Source organism: Bacillus rossius, chromosome 1 (assembly GCF_032445375.1).
Source record: "Bacillus rossius redtenbacheri isolate Brsri chromosome 1, Brsri_v3, whole genome shotgun sequence".
Classification (NCBI taxonomy): Eukaryota; Metazoa; Arthropoda; class Insecta; order Phasmatodea; family Bacillidae; genus Bacillus; species Bacillus rossius.
Genome location: NC_086330.1, coordinates 334,480,915 through 334,501,815, shown reverse-complemented (window position 1 = coordinate 334,501,815; position 20,901 = coordinate 334,480,915). Strand labels below are relative to the sequence as shown.

At 38.2% G+C, this 20,901-nt stretch overlaps 2 protein-coding genes across 6 annotated transcripts in view; one reads left to right on the top strand and one right to left on the bottom strand.

Annotated features, from left to right (window-relative positions):
* LOC134528071 (putative uncharacterized protein DDB_G0271606) overlaps positions 1–14,838 on the top strand; it is a 38,671-nt gene extending 23,833 nt beyond the window's left edge. For 4 of the 5 annotated variants that reach the window (XM_063361294.1, XM_063361295.1, XM_063361292.1 and 1 more), the window contains 2 exons: positions 287–339; positions 10,517–14,838. In XM_063361294.1, the coding sequence (XP_063217364.1) occupies positions 287–339; positions 10,517–13,920 (3,457 nt within the window). In that variant the 3' untranslated portion in view covers positions 13,921–14,838. Of the gene's footprint in view, positions 1–286; positions 1,374–10,516 lie in introns of those variants that run through there. The other variant, XM_063361296.1, reaches the window with a different exon arrangement.
* Positions 14,839–16,600: 1,762 nt separating this feature from the next.
* The window catches only part of LOC134528073 (uncharacterized), a 50,761-nt gene continuing 46,460 nt past the window's right edge, over positions 16,601–20,901 (bottom strand). Inside the window, exons 3-4 of the mRNA XM_063361297.1 lie at positions 19,916–20,107; positions 16,601–18,921 (exon numbers count right to left, since the gene is read on the bottom strand). Of these exons, the coding sequence (XP_063217367.1) occupies positions 18,707–18,921; positions 19,916–20,107 (407 nt within the window). The 3' untranslated portion in view covers positions 16,601–18,706. The remainder of the gene's footprint in view (positions 18,922–19,915; positions 20,108–20,901) is intronic.

The window sequence follows — 20,901 nt, the reverse complement described above, 5'->3', positions numbered from 1 at the left end:
TTTCTTTGATCTGACAGTATCGGTATGTGATGCAATCTTTAATTTAGTTTTGTTTGGTCATAAGTTTGTCATTTTAAGTCATTGTATATTTGAAATTGCCTTAAATCTGAGGTCATCCAGTATTAAAGTTTTTTGTGTGTTTGAGGTACTTTGTAAATCAGAGTTACCCCTTGTAAATAAAAGCTAATACTTTTGATGTTTGTGTAAAATTGTTTGAGATATCTTGACTTTAAAGTGAGTTAACAATTTATGTATGTCTGAACCAACATTTGTTTTTGTGTTTCAGGGACAGCAGAGGAACTGAAACTCAACAGTTTTTGTTAGCAGCTGCTTCTTCAGGTTAGTTTCGTTGGTTACCATTTCAGCATTCCTTTTACAAGTTTATATGAAAATTCAGTTGTGCTGAAAGGTATGTATTTTAAAGTTTTTGTATTTTGCAGTTTTTGTAATTGTCTAGTTTTGAAGTTGGATTAAATCACACCCTTATCATCCAGTGAAAGAATCTTAACTTTGGGTGTATTCATCTAAAGCTGAGTAAATGTCTTTACATCAGCCTTTGTAAGTGTGCTAGTTAATTTCAAACGTGTTTCTCGAGACATGCTGTATTTACCTGAATATAGTGCTATGATTTTTACCAAAACTGTGGAAACTAAAATGTGGGGGACACATTATAATTGCAAATCTTACCATTGGGAATAGTTTAGTTGGAAAACTACACACTCTGCCTGTAAACTGCATCACTTATGCCACTTTAGTCCGGGGCTTCCTAAACCTCTGCACAGGCGTGACAGATGAGAGATGAATATGCGTCACTGGGTTGCTGTCTAAGGGGCCCCCTTCCCCTCCCAGGCGACCACTGTATATCATCACATTCTTTGCTTTCTAAATAGCTACCGCTTTTGAACTGCAGTCATAAAACACCTTCTTTTTCTAACTGTGGTCTGTTTCAGTAGAGACCTTATAAACCACTCTACTGATGAAAGTGGCACCAGAAAGATTCCAGTAAATATGGAATAAATTAAATAATTTATATAATTTTCAAGTTCTGTGTACTTGAATTGTGATTGCCAATCCCTTAAAATCTCTTTCATAAACACTATTTTAGAGACAAGATTTTATGGTTTTATTTTTAGTCCAATTTCATTTTTAAAATAGAGGTTTCTGGTGTTATTGTTTTTGTTTTTATAAAAGCTGTTTTGTAATACCTATTCCAATAAAATGGTGGTAGAATTTATATGCTGCATTTTAATGATATAATAATTTGTAATAAATTTGATCCAAACAGATATAATCCGAACAATAAAAAAATAAACAAGGGAGCATTTGTGGTTTAAGAGTGATTCAATTTGAGAAGCACAATAAAATAAAATAAAGTTAATTGAGCGGGTGATGACCACTCAGAATCCGAACAATAAAAAATAAACAAGGGAGCATTTGTGGTTTAAGAGTGATTCAATTTGAGAAGCACAATAAAATATTATAAAGTTAATTGAGCGGGTGATGACCACTCAGAATAGACAAAAATAATAAGCAAATAATTTTTATATGTATATAATTATTTAAACATTTGTCAAAGACTGAAATAATTCAAAAAAATTATATAGTTATAAAGCTATGGAATAATTGCATAGCAGCAGTAATGCAAACAGACTGCAAAGACTATTATTTTAACTTTAATTAATATAGTTTGTCTATGCAATTTCATTTTATTTTCTCATTGTTCATGTTAACTGTTTTAATGTTAAAATTTAGTTCAGTTTATAGTTTGTTATAAGCATAGAAAAGAGAGGGAGGGATAGAAAGACCACTCTCTGAATAACAGCTAGAATGCTATTTGCAGCGCTGTTGTGGCCGTGCACAGTACTAACCGTATAAACATTTGTGGAAGAATGACCTAAGTAGCTATTTATGCTAAAACCACCTATGTCACAAGCTAGCATTACTATTGAAGTTTGCAATCACATCTACAGCATTAAGAGGGTGGAGAGTTTTCAGCTTCTCGATGTTTATTCTCTGTATCCATTCATTGTATACCGTTTCTTCGTAAACTGGGAAGCGGTGTCTAACAGCAAATTTATCATCGCAACCAGGCACACAGCATTTTCGTACATGTGGCGGCATTGTATTTTACTTAATACGTAATTTTATAATCAATTTAACAATTTTACCTCAATGAAAATATGACCACTAAATAATTGAATAAATAAACGCCAGATATTTTCCAGTTTCCACCTACGAAGCAATAAGCAAGTAGCACGCAAATAACCTAAATTCCTAAACAAAAATACGAAAGAAAAATTGCCGCCATTACAAATGAGCCTTGGCAACGAATCGTAAACAAACAGTGAGGAGTGAGCACACTAGCGCTCTTACGGCCGTGCACACAAACAAAACGTTGTTCAAGCATCTCTCTAATGAGTGCATATACTGTGGTTATAAGTGTTTCTCATTTTAAGATATATAGGAATTATGACCCCAGGCCATAGTAAAGTTTAATTAGAAAATCTGATTATTAAGAAAGTTTGGAAGAAGAGAGTCTAAAAAAAAATAGCCTGATAGAAATGTGAAGTAAATTTCATTACCAGTATAATTTTGAGTGTTGCAAGCTTATTGTTATTAATCATGGCAAACATGGTATTTCATTCTGAATTAAGGCCTCAAGATAAAATTAAATGTTTGCGATAATATTTGTGATGAATATAATTATTACTAAGAGCGAGATTGATGTGCCTAAAGCTAGGACTGAGGTGAGCTGAATATCTTAACCATTATGGGTAACAGAAATTGACACTATTGAAATAGTCGCAAATAACTTTGTTTCTCCCCATAACTTGTGTTAAAACCAGTGGTCCTATAGATTATATGATTATCTAAATCTGCCGAACTGAAGCCGAGGTACAGTCTATATATGAGAATATTATGAACCCAAATTTAGTTTCTGTATAATTTTCATAAACAATAATATTCAATAAGACGAACTTTTGTTAGAAGCCGGACCCAACACAACTTCCTGTAATCATACCTACAAAGTATAATTTAAAGCATGTGTTTGGTTACTTCTATTATTGATATGCTTTGTGTGTTGTGCATGTCAAAACAGTAAAATAAATATTCTGAAATTATAATTTATCAAAACCTACTTGTGTTCTAACATCACTGATCAGTCAGCTGTAGAACTAAGTATTTATATACAGTATATATATTTATCACAAACACTTTTACTATTCACCTATTTGACACACCCACATGCAAACCCCATATATATATTGACGTCGACCAGGGCTACGCTCTCCCTTAGCCCGATGTGCCACATCACGTCGCAACTGACCCCCCTCTCCACTCACCACCACCCTCTATTCAAACCTCCCGCCCCGTGCGCGTGTGTGTGTTGGGCGCCCGGCAAGAGGCGGTGCTAGAGTCGGTGCGACGACCCCTTTCTTTTATTAAAATAAACATAATGTATAAACCTTTTTATGTAATAAAATATCCCTAATTGTCACGCCTCAAGTTTTAGTAAGTAAGGACGGCGCAGCGCCCCATGCGGGCATCCGCAGAACTACCCGCCAATAGTTTTTAAACTTTAATAAGAAATAACACCATAACTAAAGGTTGTTAATTATAAATAAGTGTACTTAAATTATGTTTGTTTTTTAAATAATATTTGTTTGATTAAGTATGTTACCGGACGGCTGCCCGGTAACAAAGCGGGAACTTAACCCTTCCCGGCGGCCATGATGCTCTGGTCTCGGCAGTCTGTTTCCGTTGGCCGCCTGGAGTAGGAGCGGCCCGCGCACCTCGTCGACTTCATCTCTTTTGTTCACTGATCCATTAGTTTCCGTCGCATCTTTAACTAAATCTAAAACCTTCTAATTTCTTCGAGGCCTGCTCCAGGTGGTAGACTCTTTCGCCTAAATATTTGTTTTCCGTTTACGGATATTTCGTACGCGTAATACGTGATTGACTCTCGAGGCCAGGCCACGCGGTGATCTGGTCAGCCTATAAACTGGTTATCACCCGCAACGGTGTTTTTTAGTACTTTACGTAAAACTCTTTTAACATTTTTGTAACGTGCCTTGTAATAATTCGCCTGTGCAAGTTCGCTGGTAATAAAATCACTAGCTTAGAATGTGTGGTTCAGTGGTCACGTGTATAATTCCCTGAGTTCCGAGGCGTGTGGGACGCCTCAAGAGCCCACGAACACGACGCACGAGGGGGGAGATTAGCCTAGCCCCACACGGGTCACGTCACGGCCCTGAGCCGATAGTTCGTAGCCGGGTCCACGTGGTGGCGCCCAAATTACTCCTTTTCGTCCATCCGAAAAAACCCTCTCACGACAATATATATACACACGCACACGCACATGCACACGCACACACACACTCACACACGCACACGCACACACACACTCTCACACACACAGTAGAACCCATATTTTGCGAACACGGATTTAACGAAAACAGCAATTTAACGTAAAGGTTTTCAGGAACCATCAAAAAACACCAATTTATTAAAATAACAATATAGATTTCCAAAAAATGAAAGTAAATAGTAATGGAATCTTATTAAAAAATACACCCTTTTGTGTCGGTAATAGAATGGAGGTACTATATATTAATATGTGCCTTTGCATCATCTGTCCAAATACGAAAAAATTAAAAAAATTGTTCAAATTGCTTAAAAACTCCGGGCGCTGTAACTGAATTGCGTAGGTGCATGCCATTGCGCGCGCCTGGATAGATAGACTGTCCGCGACACATGACGTCATGAAGGGTTTCTTTGTCCGCATCCCCCTCCACCTCGAATATCACTGGCTTGACTCACCATGTTATCTTCCAAACACGCCCGCATAGTAACAGTGCTAGTCAATAATCACACGTTTCCAAATATTCCCTTTCCCATCCTCCAGGTTTTTTCAACTTGTGACCACGTCACACCAATATGCCATTATCATTATTCTCTAGAGGTGTAAAAGTAACGAAAAAAAGCGTACCCGTATGTATTCGTTACTATAACAATTAGTACTCGTTACTATCGTATAACGTTACATTACTCGTTACTTATGATACCGCATAACATGCTATGTTATGTTGCAGCAACGAATCGAGTCGTATTGCGTACGCGTACAGTATGACGTCGCGTAAATAATAATAATTAGAATATAAACAATTAACAATATTTGATAATTAACAGTTTTTGTTAACCAAGAAACAATTTAATCTCATTAGAGCGGCTTTTTTATATTATCTCTTTTAAGATAAGAACAAAAAAACGTGAAAATACGCGATAATAAAAAACAAAAACATACATATTTCTAATTTGTAAACAATACTTTCTTACGTTGTTTCTGTTCCAATCTCAAACTTTGTCTACACACACAATACCTTTAATAAACAGTAAAATCTTTGACGACGAATTTCCAAATTATACTTTACTTTATAAACAAACATTGTTCTTTGTAACGCAAATTCATCGAATATGCGCGCGCATGCGTAAAACACGAAAAATGCGAGTAACGAGATGCAGCCGTGTGTAACGTCTCGTTACTCGTTACTAGATGGGGCACCCGTTACTCAGTACCGAATACATACGGTTTGCTACAGCTCTATTATTCTCAGTAAGAGCTTTGTGCGCGGTGTTTAGTTTTTGGAATACGTTTTTTATAAGTGCTGCGCAGCTCAGCGAACAAAGAGTCAGCCGGCGGCTACGCCGCGCCGTAACAGCAGCTGACCGAGTACAATGACCTTTCTCCGCGTACAGCGCGCTATTGACGGTAAATTTCAATCAATTTTCGGCCATTTTTTTTTTTTTCTGTGACGCAATGTGTATGTAGCTCGTATTTGTTATAAACGCTGCAGGTTGCGACTGTATTTTAATAAACTTTAACGTATTTCTTACACTTTACATTTTTTAAAACTTTTTTATTTTTATTTCATGCCTCATTTTTCACGTTTTCTGAAAATCTGTATGTACGACCGAGGTGTACGTACGAACCGGGGGCCGTACGAGCGAGATCAAAAACGTTGAAGATGGAAAGTTGACGAAGTCTGAGATAGCACGGCAGCACAAGATATCAGCGTCGACCCTGTCTACGATATGGAAACGTAGGGACGCGATTATGAGTGCGGGGGTCATTGAAAATCGGTAAATCAGATTTAACGAAACATCGATTTAGAGTAAACATTTTCGGTAACCATAGCTCTTCGTTAAATGGGGGTTCTACTGTATATAATTATGCAAGAGGAACTCTAAATAGTCACTGCATTGTAATTTCACACCAACAAAACACACCTCTACATAATTTTTCTGATCCATCAACTTTAGTACAATATTTTGTTTGGAAATGACTTTCCTTGAATTTCAAAAATTAAAAGATTACTTTTTTTTTGGTTAAATACTACTGTTGCATGATATAACTGCAGTTTGGTGCTATATGGTGTATTAACTTACATTTCGGTGTTATGCAGAATTTTGACATGCTATTCAGTGTTATTTTGGTTTTATTGCAATTCACTACATAATCTTGTCCCTAGCTATGATGCATATAAACCAACCCCTCAAAGTAATGTCCTCATTTGTTCCAGGAAATCGGAGTGCTAATAAAAACAGCACTAATCAAATACATTTTTTCCCATAAAAGTTTATGTTAGTTAAAATAATTTTGTTTTTCAATCAGGTAGCTGCGTTTGCTGACAAACATTTTAATAAGACACTACTTCTATTAAAATCAATTTACAGCATTAATATATGTCTAAATACATTTGAAGTACATTTAAATAACGTTGGCTGAACATTTGAGCCATGGTCGGAGATAAATACGCAATGAAGGAAGCTAATAGCTACCAAGGAAAGAGCAATATATTGTTTGATAATTAGTCACATTAGTCATTTGTTGCATTGTATTTAATACTACAAAAGTGCTGTTGCCATTCACGTAAAAGAAATAAAATTCACTACTTCGAATTTGTGTCCATGCTACATCATATTACGCCGTAATTTATTGGCATAATTACTTCGAGGGGAGGGTGTGTTTATCAATAATTAGGGATTTATTTACAGTAGTTGGAGAAGAGAGCTTACTCTGCCACCCCTCCCCAGAAACTTTAACTGTTTTATATAGTAAATAATGTAATGTGTGAAAGAAATTTAAAAAAGATTTTGGACCTTGGCATATGTTCCTGAACATTGTGCAACGTTTTGAAGATCACCACTTGCTTGCTTATGGCCAGTTTCACCATTCGAGTTCAGGCATGATCTCATTTCAATAACAAGTTTTATCTTGGTTCATCTATGTTTTCTGTTGCACCTTTTTTTTTGAGCACTGAACGAAGATCACTTGTAACTTATGGAGGACATTTTTGTAATCAGACTTAAAAATTAGAGAATGATTACCAAATTTCAGATCATATATAATGAAGGTATAAAAATATCGTTAGCATTACAGCCACATTCCACATGTAATATGTACCTATTTAAGAGTTTTTAATGCTTGTTATTTTAGTTTAATGCTTTAATAATTCTTTTATATCATTATATTGCTTTTATATTAAATAGAAGCTTTTTCTTAGCAAAACCTATTCATATTTCATATTGTTTTGTTTAGCAGCATATTTTAAATACCAGTATGTGTTTTTCAGTTGTAAATGAAAATCAAAAGAGACATGGTAGTGACAACATCAACCATTTGCTTGCCATGGCATAATCTATTCATATCGTTCCAACACACTAATAGACACTGCTGCCACACGTTGCTGCAGACTGAAAACGTATGAACTTCAGTTCATGCGAGCAAAGTTATTTTAATCCCAGACTGTGTTGGCGCAACATTCAGCGGAGATCGTTGGATCACATATCGAAGAGCATAATGGTCCAACTGGCCATTAGTCACGTCACTTGAGTTGAATACGTGTTCCTCAGTGAGGGAGATGTTTTCAGGATGAGCTGTATGAGACTCCTCTCTTTCTTCTCTTTTTTCTTGGCACCTCCCCTCCTAGCCTACTACCGTATATACTCGTGTATAGCGCGCCCTTTTTTCCCCTCAAGTAAAGGAAAAAAATAAGGATGCGCGCTATACACGGGAAAAAAAAAGTTTGGGGGGGGGAGGCGGGGAGGGGAGGAGTGGAAGTCGTTAACTGCCGGTGACGGGTGACGTTTCTAGCCAGCCCCCACACATACGCAAAAGCAACAAGGCCTCTCTTTCACACACACACGCACGCACACAACCTGGTCTCTCTCTCTCACACACACACACACACACACACACACACACACACACACACACACACACACACACACACACACACACGTACGTGCCCGCGCAAGCTCGCAGGTCTCTTGTTTATTTTTAGACCTCCCCCTCTACAGCTAGTAAAATAGAGAGAGAGAGAGAGAGAGAGAGAGAGAGAGAATGTTGACACCAGTCCCCCCTCCCACTTCCTTCGCTTCGAGGCAGCTGCTACCGGTGAGTCATCTAGTCCATGTCACATTCCTGCCTGCCTCCCTTCCTCCCGCCCACGTACCAGTTGTGACTAGGGATGGGCAGTACGGTTCATTCCAGTGAGCGGTTCCGAACCAATTCGTTCTTCAAAGTGAACCAGTTCTTTTAAATGGTTCAGTGGTTCATTAAAAAAAAGTCTCGTACAACTCGAAGGAATCGTTCGTTTTCTCTTGATATTCGGCTTCGGCACTCGCCTCACCGAGTCGGTTCTTTCTCATGCTCAACGCTCAAGTCTTTCTTTTCTCATATTCCTCTGTACTATACTGACTCATTGATTCCGGCTGTTGTTTGAAAATTGAAATGACTGTCGTTATGGTTCGACTTAGTAAAATTAATTTTAATTTTATGCAAAAAATATTGCTTTCAACAGCATGGAGAAAAAGTTAACTATTTCATAAGCGAAAGATTGAGGAACGGTTTCAGAAACGTTAAAAAAAAAACCAAAGGCTTACAACATATCGTAAGCACAGTAATTAAAAATATATATATTAGAACCATTTAAATTTAAAATGAAACTCTGAAAAAAAATTGTTGATATCAATTCTGCAGTGTTAAAATTAATTAACATTATAACTGAAATTCGCATTTGCAAAAATCATTTTGGCAATATTCATTAATTGAAACAAATTACCATAACAGTAAATTTTATAAAAATTATATTAATGTATAAGTATGTACTTAACCAGAGGAAAGCGTATTAATTATACATTACTTTGATCTGTAACACAATGCACAGAAACACGCTGAAGAAATAATACTAACGACACTAGAGTTATTTATCTCCACGCTCTTCTGTGAAGTTGGTCACAGTTATCGCTCGAGTTGATTAATCGGTATACATCACGAGCGAGAGTCGAAAGAAGTGTAAGCAGATATCTGGGGGAAACAGAGAGAGAGAGAGAGAGAGATAGCTAAAAACAGTGAAATAGTATCCTGGCGACCTCCGGGTGGTAGGGGAGGGGGGGGGGGGGGGCAAAGAATCGTGGGGAGCGAATCAGCGTCCAGCGATGACAAGAAGAAAGAAGGATGAACCAAGAACCACGAGTCCGCGCCGGACGCGATAGCCGAGAGTTGTGGAGGAGAAGGAACAAAGAACAACTAGCGAACCTCTCCTTCAGTGTTCTTCCCACTGTCCGCGATTGCTGAGCTGGTGAACCACGGTTCTTTTTCTGGGAACTAGTTCCTGAGTGTTCTTGGACACGAACCGTTTCATTTGAGTGGTTCGTGAACCATCGGCCCATCTCTAGTTGTGACGATACAGCGCTTCATTATCTTCCGTCTACACAGCAGAGTTTAAGTATTTTCCTGACGCATCACCACACATCAATTTAAATAATCAGGTACCACAAAATGTTAGTAAATTTTATTTATGGGAAAAAAAATTTCAATTTTTTTTTCTTTGGAATTTGTTGCAAAAATCGTGGTGCGCGCTATACACGAGGGCGCGCTATACACGAGTAAATACGGTATTATCATAATGTCATCTGTTGTCAGTACATTGATAGTTTAATAGATATAATTCATAAGTCAAACATTTTTATGATATGTGTAATTAGTGCAATTTGTTCATTAAAATATTTTATAGCAAAGGTTATAACAAAAAACAAAATGGTGAAAACTCTAATTTTTAAGGTTTGCGAATGGGTGAACTCATTGAAAGTTTTGTCTCACAATTCAGCTTAAATGCATGATGCTACCCAGTGCTGTTAGAAAATAAAGTATTTATGAAAGTATAGCAGGCTTCTGTAGAAATGGTAGGATGGTTATGGCCACAATTTTTCATTAATCATGTCAGAATCAAATTCTAAATCTTGATAGAAGTATGCTACCGTAGACTCTACTGTCTGTTTACTGAATTAACAGCTAAACGTAGAGGATATGAGTACTCCCTGCATGTTTTGAATACTCTAGGATATGAAAGTGTACCTGTCAGTCAGCCGGTAAAAGAAAGCTTATGAAACATTGTGAAAACAGTCAAATGTTTCAACTAATCTTCTAAGTATCTTTTAATTATTTTTTCAGGTGATGGGGGAACTGCACCATTAGCTCCCCTTAAATTGATTGAAAGTGGAAACACAAAGAAACAGTCATTCATGTGTGTCTCTTGTAAGAAGTACTACATATCTGTGAGCAACTTGCAACGCTCAGTGGACGGAACTGGCATTGAGTATCACTGTACCATGTGTCCACTTGTGTTCAACTTGGAAAAGAGTTTCTGCAAGCATTTGAAGAACCATTCTATGAAGCAGATTTTGTTCTGCCAACAGTGCAAAGATTTATTTGGAAGCAGAAGTTTTTTTTGTTACGTTTGTAAGCAGGAGTTTGCTAACGGAACACAACTTGAAGCCCATCAGAAAACACACGAACAGGAGCCGTTGACGTGCCCCATTTGTATGAGGAGGTTTGCGACACAAACCTGTTTGAACGAACACGAGAATCTCTGTATACCCTCTAAAGTTGTTGATAGGAAGGTTTTTCGAGGGTTGCCTTGGCAGAGACTTTTTAGATGTCCCATGTGTCAAGAACAGTTTTTGACCCAGAAAATGTTGGCCGAACACAGAACCAACTGCATTGATAATAGGCCTAAGCCAAAATATTATGAATGTGACATATGTGCAGAACACTTCCTATCAATTGAAAATATGGCAGCTCACAAGTTAAGCCACAACACGCAAATGGCTAGCTTTCCGTGCGACAGTTGTGGCTTGAAGTTCCTTACGGCCGGTGGCCTAGCCTCGCATAAGATCACGCACAAGAAGTACCCAAGTTGTTCTCCCTCCAAGAAGCAGTTTCTGTCAGAACCAGAATCAAGTATAAATGAAAGTGTCTCGCAATCCATGCAACCTGTAAAAAATATGCAGATCAAGCAAGAAACAGTCACCATTGAAAAGAAAGTAACGCCGCCATTGACTGTGGTCAAATCTGAACGTCTGCAAAAAAATAGTATTCGCCAGCGCTTTCTTTTGCCAAAATCTAATGCTCAGAATCGTAAATCGCCAGTGAACCCCAATGTCCAAAATCAACAATTGCCTAAAAATCAGCTTTCTTTGACATATAATAGTCTACACCAACAAACTCCAAAAGTTCACCTTAACCAGTATCAGCAGCAGCTACCAGGCAATAGAATTATCCAGCATCAGTTCTTGCCAACAAACTCAGTTTTCCAACCTCAGATGTTACCTGGGGGCTGCACCCCACAACTTCAGCACATTAAGGTACCAGAAGATACGTCTGTACCACAAAATGTTGCTCAACATGAGCAGTTTGTAAGCGTGAGTCATCAGCAGTCACCTGCAAGCAGTGTTGTACCATGTGATGTCGCTTCAAATACCACAGTGAAACATCAGGAAATGTTGATAAATAGTGGTATTCAGTATCAGCATGTACCAACAAATAACGCTGGCCAATATCAATTGTCGAATGATGATCATTCGCAACAGCAGGTTGCGACAAATAATTCTTTTCATCACTTGTCGACGGCTGCTGTTCAGTGTCAAGAAATGGAAAGTGAGAATTCTGGTCAGCATCATCAGTTGTTGGGACTAACTAACATGCAAAATCAGCAGAGTTCTGTTTACAACAATATGCATAGTCAAATGACAAACAATTCTTTTCATAATCAGCAAAATATTAATGCTGCCCAGTATAATAATGTTTCAGTGAACACGGCTTCACTGCCACAACATCTTTCAATAAATAACACTCCCCAAAATTTGCAGCTGCCTGCAAATAATGCAGTTGGTAACCACCAGCAACTAACTAACAGTGATGCTCAAAACCAACAATGGTCAGTCAATAGTGCTCATCAGATGTCAACAAATCCAAATCAGTATCAACTGCTGCCACAAAATAGCAATGATCAACTTCAGCAGCACTTATCAAATGTGTCCAATCAGCAGACATTGCTCTCTGTTGGTGGTACCGAAAGTCAAAATTTGCACAATCCCCAACATCAGCAGGTTAATCAAGTAGTACACCAACAGATAATGAGTAATTCAGCTGCTCATCAACAAGCTGAATCTAACATTATGCAGAACTCACAGTTTTCAACAAACAATGCTACATATCAGTTGTTTTCAACAAACTCCGTTCAACAGCAGGTACAAACAAATGATACACTTGCAAATGACCAGAATGCTACTAATCCAGCTCAAACTCATCAATTTGTAGTCTCTCAGAATCAACAAGGCATAAATAATGTAACTCAAAACCAACATTTGTCAGTTCAAAACCAACTGCTTGGTAACACAGCGCCCCAAAATCACCCGTTATTAGTGAACAGCACAATGAATCAGCAATTTATGAGTAATGCAGATAGCAGTCAAGCTCAGAACCAACAGATATTAGCAGCTAATGCTCAAAGTCAACTTTTATTTCAAAATAACACTATTCAAAATCAGCATTTTACAGAAAATAGCTTAGTTCAGAATCAGCACTTTTTTGAAAATGATTCTTCTCAGAAGCAGCACTCACCTGAAGATAACGCTCTTCAAAATCAGCAAAGCCAAGAAAATAATTCTCAAGACCTGCAGTTATTTGAAAGTAACCCTGCCCAAAGTCAGCAGTCAACAGAAATTAACGTAGCTCAAAAAGAAAGTCAAACTTACGGCCAGCAGATGTCTGTGGATACCGCAGTGCAGACACAGCAGCTGTTTGCAAACGGATCTGCACAGAACCAGCACTTCTCAGTGAATCAGCACTCCGTGAACAGCTTCATGCACAATCAGCAGCCTGCCGTGTGTTTCCCGTTCCAACACCAAGCGTTCCCCGCGAACGTGGTCATACTGCAACCGCAGATGCCGGAGAACGGAGCCTTCCACCAAGTGGCTCCAAGCGTGTCTCAGCAACAGCAACTTCAAGCGAGCAACATACAGCAGCAACAGCAGCAGCAGTACAAGCTGCCAAGCAGCGTGTACCCCGCCAGTTTCATGTACCACCTGCCCGCGAATAACTCGCTCGCCCACCTCCCACAGAACATGCTCCCGGCGAGCATGGTCTACCAGCTGGCGAACTTCGGTGGCCAGCAGGGCGTCACGCAGCTGCCGATAAACCTGGTGCCGCAGCACCCGCCCCAGGGCCAGATGTTCCCCGGCTTCCAGCAGGTCCTCCTCGCCAACAACACGTTCCTCCCCGGCGCACTGCCCCAGCACCAGCAGTTCTCTGTCGGCAGCTACCCCCAGCCCCGCCTGCTGCTGCCTCCGCCCAAGCAGGACTCTGCCTCGCCCGACAGGGACCGCTGCTGCGACGTGTGTGGCGAGGAGCAGAGAGCCGGCTCCGTCCTCTGCCACCACGGCAAGAAGTACAAGAGGGTCTCCGAGTCGAGCGGCATCATCGTCCAGTTTGTGCCCAATCACCAGGGGATGCACCATACCGTCGTGAACATACAGGCGCCCCCTGAGAACGTCACTGTTGTTAAAAGTTCTTGAGTGTTTGTGGAGGTGTGTGTTGTCTCGACTGAACATTATATATATTTTTTTATTTGTTAAAGAATTGAATTATTTATTTATTTTCCTTTGTTCATGCAGCTGGAAAGACATGGTAACATCAGTTTTTTTTTTTTTTTTTTTTTAAATGGGAGTAGGTTACTCTAGGAAATATTGTGGACACACATCATTATGCTCCTGCGGAGCATTTGCATCTTGAAATAGCCTAGTTTTCTGCTACTTGAAACGCCACAGTGCCGTATGTCCACAGTTCCACATGATTTAATGAACATCTGTTATTTATGCCAGTCACTTACATTGGGAAACATTTTAAAAAAAATTATAAAGTGGTCCAAACAAAACTACTTACTATGCATCAAATTAAAAAAAATCTTCCAAACAAGGGAGAAAAAAATAGAGAAGTGTTATTTTTTTTAATAAATTGTGTGCAAGTACTTATGTTGTATATGCCAGTTTTTTTTTTTTTTTTTTTAGTTATTTTTACTTTATATCTATTCACCAGTCAATTTAAATTGCTGATTGCAACTAAAAATGTGAGGGGGACGGGAAATTATAAAAAAAATAGTATTTCCACAGTTTGTTATACATGGCTGTATTTTTAAACTTGCTGTGTTTCTGAGGCAACACAGTGTTGACTTAAGGCTGAGGTCATTTTAGTTTTGCATTACTGATTCTTCAATCATCTGCATACTCAGTTACTGCTATGATCTTGACCAAATATTCAATTTGGATTTGCGAGGAAATTTTTTATTAGTGTTTTGGAAGCTTTGGTTGTGATGCAAAGCTTCCCGTCTGATGTGAAGATTTACATTTGTTGTAAAGCTTTAAAACGTTGGAAGCCTAATATTCACTCATGAAATTTTTTATTTTTTTTTTGTGTTTTATATGTTTTGCTTGAATAAAGTTGGTTACTTGTAAAAATCAATATGTGGCACTCAGTTTGCTTATAGGAATGCTCAGTATTAATATTATGCATCTTATTTTATAATTTGTATAGAATGATATCTAAAGGGCCCAATTGTTTAATCACGTAATCAGTTCAAACATTACAAATGTTTAGTGATTATTTTTTTTTTACATCAATCCTGTAATTTATTTAAAAAGTAAATACAGCTTTGCCGAAAACAATATTCACAATTTGATTCAACTTTGTGAATATTCAAAACATTCAATTAGATATTCGCTTCGCATCAAAAAACTAGTATTCGCACAGGCCTAAAAACAAGCCACTTTGTGACATACCATATGTATACACCACAAGTAGTGTTACTTTTGCAGTTCTTCTACATCACACCTCATTAAAATTTTATAATGGACTTACATCACCCATATTATCCTCCTCAAGTTAAGGGTATTGACGTTATAAGTCTTGTTTTATTGTTGTTTGCTAGCAGATGTTAAACAATTTCAACACCAATTTCTTCCATTTTTCTCATATCTTTGTAAATTTTTGTAGTGAAACTTTTTTGGGTGTGATGGGCGTAAAATTTCAAGGCCGCGTATTAATGCAATGTTTTTGTGAAACATTGTTGTGAAACTTTTCGGAATGCGAAAGGGATGGAGAATAGGTTGCGGATGGTGCAGAGAACTTTCAGGACCCTGATGCCTTTAGCAGGCTCCACGTGGTGGCGTGTGGCTCAGGTTGAACCCAGTCACGCTGCAGGGATAGGGGGGTCATGGTGGTAGGGACCCATCTGCGCTTGACGCTACCTGGCTTGCTGGCATCTAGTAAGGGAGTATTTGGGCAGAGGGAAACACAACAGGATTTGAGATTATTGTTGTGCAGCGCACCATGGACCATATTAGCAAGAAAATGGTGTTCTTTTAAGAACATATTATTTTAATTACTTATGTAAATCAGTATTGTTAAACAGTGTTACATGAGTATTGCTTTAGATGTGTAACTAAATATTTTTTTGAAGTGAAACTTCTTTGGGCATCATGAGAGTAAAATTTCAATTACAATTTCAAGGCTGAATTTTAAAGCAATATTTGTTTTGACTCTTTTCTGACGCCAAAGATATGTAAAGACAGCACTTACAAGTCGAGGTTTGAATTGTCAAAGAAGTTTCACTTCTATCATGAGTACTGAGTTACACGTGCTCTTTTTTTTTGGGTCATGGTTTTTATTCTTTGGCAATTTGTGGTAACTGGTTATGTACCTGGAATGTACTCTTGCTTCATATAGCACACATTGATTATGTAACTTAGATTAGGTTTGGTGTTATGTTTATTGACTGTTCATCTTAATTCTCAAGCTGCACTGTTGAACCTTTATGAGATTTTTCATTATTTATTTTGATCCCATGAACCCATTCGGGTGCATACTTATGGTTCTTAAGGATTTTTGTCAATGTTCAGGTGTTGAAATCATGCTTTGCACCCTTTAAGTTCAAGAAAAGTAGGCTGATACAACTCATTACTTGGCAGACACCCAAAACAATGAGGAATATTTGTTAAGTTTTAAATAGGAATGAGCTTCCATGATCAATGAATTTTTTTCCTTCCAAATTTCCAAAATAATTATTCCAGACAGGGATAGTGTCCTTGGACTACATTGTATCATCAGATGAATATTACGTGAGTAGCTAGGTAAATGTGTTAACACTTGCAATTGAAGAAGCCAGTTTTCAGATTGTTTCATTCATTCAAAGTTACGTAGTTTAAAAGTTTAATTTTTTTATTATTCAACAAATTTTATTAAACTTACAATGCTTACAGACAAAGCATATGTGGCATGTAAAAATATAATGGAAATACAAATTCTGTACATAATTGTTTTGTTTAAAATGTCTGTTTTTTAAATGCAAATTTTCAAATAATTTTTAATAATATTTCAGTTTTCAAGTTCTGGCAGAAATTATCTTTCTTGACAATGATTCAGAATTAATTACTTTGTTTTATTATATATATATTTTTTTAGTTTCAAGAGTAACTAAAATGTTAAGAAATCTCAGGTAAACAATTTTCAAACAAAAGTGTTGTGGTCTACCAAGCGAGGTGCAAAACCCGATAGGGATGCCAACCCTTGTACTACACGGTGACAATGACACATACAGTAGGCGCACAATATCTGAAAGGCTTGATGAACAATGATGTCACTCTTGAACAGGGGCAAGGAGTTAACTTTTAATTTACAATCATTTATTTTTAATTTGCCCAGAGAAATGCTCTTCAGCTTTTTTATTTTAATCTAAAGGTCAATTATGTCCTCAGCAATAGTGCTGTGGGCAGTACAGTTTCATAATCATAAAGCTGGACTCAAAATGATCTGTCACGCCCGACCGTCAAGAAGCCGAGCGATTCACAGTGACCTGCACGTCTGTAATTATATTTTTCTACTTGTTTGCTGCCAACTAACTATTAAGGCTTAAATGTTTGTGAAAATTTCTCTCGTACAGGTTTACCAGCCTGACGATCATGTACGCTAAGCTTTTATAAGTGATTAAACAAACTATAATCTTTATTTAAAAATATTGTCGATTTACCGTTCATTATTAATTACTTTTGTGGCCAAAACAATTTTTTTTTTTTTGAAATATCAAACTTTCAAAGTGTTTGTAGGTAAGTTAAAAATATAACATGGAAAAGAAACCATTTAAAATAAAGGAAATGCCTTTCAGACATTTTTGAGGTTGTAATTTAATCCGTCCATCTATTGAAAGCTTGGCAAGGTTTTGACGCATGGGCAGCTGGAATTTATCTGACCATCTGATTGGTTGCATGTCATGTGATCGACAGGGATAAGATGGATGATTCTGAGTCCAGCAAAATTATCACCAAGATTTGTTTGTAATTATTTTTACAAATAATCAAATGAATCATAAATTGAAATTACATTTAAATGAAACAAATTTTTTTTATTATTTACTTTGGATCTGCCTACCCATGGGCATAAATTTTGGGGGAAGGGGTGGGTGGGAGAGGCTGCTTGGCAAAAAGCATATCACTGAAGGGGCTCGTTTGCGCTTGAAATATCATAACTGTGAAACGGGGTTGATAAATGCAACCCTGCGGGCCTTTCTCTGGAAATTACAGTTTTTCGCCCCTGTAGCATATAATATATTTGAAAGTTTATATGATACAGTTCTGAAATCAAGTGGTCATACAAAATTGTATTTAATAATTTATTGTAATAAAATAAAGATAATAAAGTTAAACATTCTATTTCTGTTAAGGATAGCTAAATCATTTTTACAAAAAAAAAGTTGTCTTTAAATTTTTTGTATATGTATGTATTTTAATTCATATCGCTTTTTTGGTGAATGAAACAAAATTAGCATGATTTCTTGCATCAGTTATGAAATGCATCCATTAGACAGCCAGAAGTCACAGAGGTGCTGCCAGGTGTTTGCTGTATGTGTAGCCAAGTCAGCCTCGTATTTTTGAAGGTAGTAAGAAGAAAAACGCTTGCTGAAACATCCACATGCTGAAGCATACACAAAATTACAATTTGGGGAGGGGGGGGGGGGGGGGGGACAGAATCACCATGCCCGCTGTTTGCTTTTAAAATTCTTTCCATTTGTTAGTGGGAATAATAATATTTTTAAGGATTTTGAGGAAGGGGGATTTATCATCCCCTAATCTCCTCTCCCCACTTTTGTCCACAGGTGGCAATAATTCACCAGATGGGCCACAAGTTGAACAACACTGGCTTGTAGTTTCATAGCTGTTATGCACTAAACACACGCCAGGCTTTCAGATATTGTGTATGCAGCGTACTGAGTGACACCTAAACTTGGCTACGGCTATGTTCGGCCGAGTGGGGCTATGACATGGCGGACGCGGCAAGCAGGCAGAGCAGGAGGGACGCCGGGACGAGCGCGGGGGCCGTGTTACAGCCGTCCGTGTCGCACACGAAGCACTCCAGCTGCGCGGGCTTGCTGCCCTTGGTCAGGGCGACGCTCTCCTGCAGGACACCGCATATGCTGGGTATCGAGAACATGCAGGTCCTGATGGTGGTTCCCGGGCCGCCGGAGCTGTCTGGAACAATCCCACGTGATGTCCTGGTCACACGTCAGTCCTCATTTTTACTGATTGTCACAACAGAGATGAATACGCAAACACACGAATAAGCCATTTTAGCTCATGATAAATGTCACATGCTTGGACAATACACACAATTCTGTGAGAGAATATCAACAGATACTGGCTTTTCTTTGGGTGCTTTTGTATTTGTCTTCATTGTCTTGAGGATTTTCTGTAGCAACCTACCAGGTACAAATCTGGGGTAGGGGGTGGGGGGGGGGGGGGGAGTGGTGATGGTTTGGGTTCCACCGGATTAGAGGAATAACAAATTTTTTGTGGCCTACAAAAAGTGTAAAATATAAGGTGAATATAAAAAAAACTGTACATCTACTAATATTTGGTTTTTGTGTGCTCATTATCAGTGCTTATGTTTTTTTCAATGAAGATCTTTATTACGCAGTTTCTAGTGAGTTTGCGTGGCATGCGTGCATAGAGGATGAAGTAATACTGGTGAGGGAGTGAGCGATAAGTGTGGGAGAAAGGTAGACACAGGCTCAGGCTAGACAGTGTAGTGGTGGGGCAATTCGGGCATCAAACTCCACACGACCGAGTGCCACATTTGAGCTACTGAAAATGCCACTAAGAATTTAATCTGATTTTAAATTTGGTTTTAATATCATCAATGTGTCAGTAGAAAACTGTTAGAGAGCTCGAGCAAGGGTAAAAGACGCTAAACTTGTCATTAATTTTATACGTAATGGACACGGATGTAAAAAATTGTATGCCTGGGGTACATTTGTTGCTGTTGGTGGAGAGGGGAGGCCATATCACAATTTATGCAATGGACGGAGATAAGCCTAGAGCCCCCCCCCCCCCCTCCCCCTTGCAACCTACGTAAACCAGGAAGGGACACACGTCCAAGATATTGTGTTTAATCAAATCTTTCCCGATGGAAAAGAACGTATCATCTTGGTCGTTGTAATGATGCTGGGTGGACCGTGGAAGGTACCTGAGCCCCGGAGCTTGAGGCAGCGCAGCTGGGAGTCGTCAGGCGGGGCGTCGAGCGTGGCCTTGGTGCCCCCGGTGAGCAGGGCGACGGCACTCGTCACCGCCTCGTGGCTGCAGTTGGCGAGGCTGGACGGCAGCTTGCTGCAGTCGTCCTCCTCCGTGGGGATGCACTCGTAGCAGCGGATGGCTGCGCCTGCGACACAGCCGCCGTCCATCAGACACTCCGGAACGGTGATGGCCAACCGAACAACCTTTTAGCAAACTGTCGTGCATTATCAGTTATGAAACCGTTACATCATAACAGAAATATTAAAAAACAAAATTCTGTAGCTTTTCTTTTGTATATAATCTTTTTTTAGATGATAATTTTTTTTTTGCCATATTGTACACAATGCTACACATTGTAGTACTAATTGGTTATCCTACAGAATAACAAAATATAAATACAGAATTTAAAAAAAAAATTGTCATTTTAATATTGGATTAGTTTCAAAATGTTATCTGGCCCTTGAAAGGAATGAATTTGGCCCTCACTTTTCTAAAACATACTTACCATAAGGTATACTTAGAAGGGAAGAAAAGTATGTACTAACTAAAATTTTGTAAATAAAGCATAACGTGTTATTAATTTTATTTAATTACAATTATCATAAATGTTAAAACTGAATCTTTTTTTTAACCTTAAATATAGAAAACTGTCAGTTTGCACACAATATAAACTAAAGATGCTGACTGAAACTATAGCAAAACATATATACCATACCCAGGATCATATTTATTTGGATTAAAACTTTACATGAAATGTTTAAAAGTTTGAGTGCTGAATCGGCATGATATTTAGGCCAATAAACATACATACTACTGATGAAGTTAGTTATAAATCATTTCATACATGAAGGTAGCTTCAATAACAATTAATATTGTGGTTAAGGAAGTTTTGAATTCTTGCTGAAGGTGTATAAAAATTTATGAAAATACTTGTCCTTA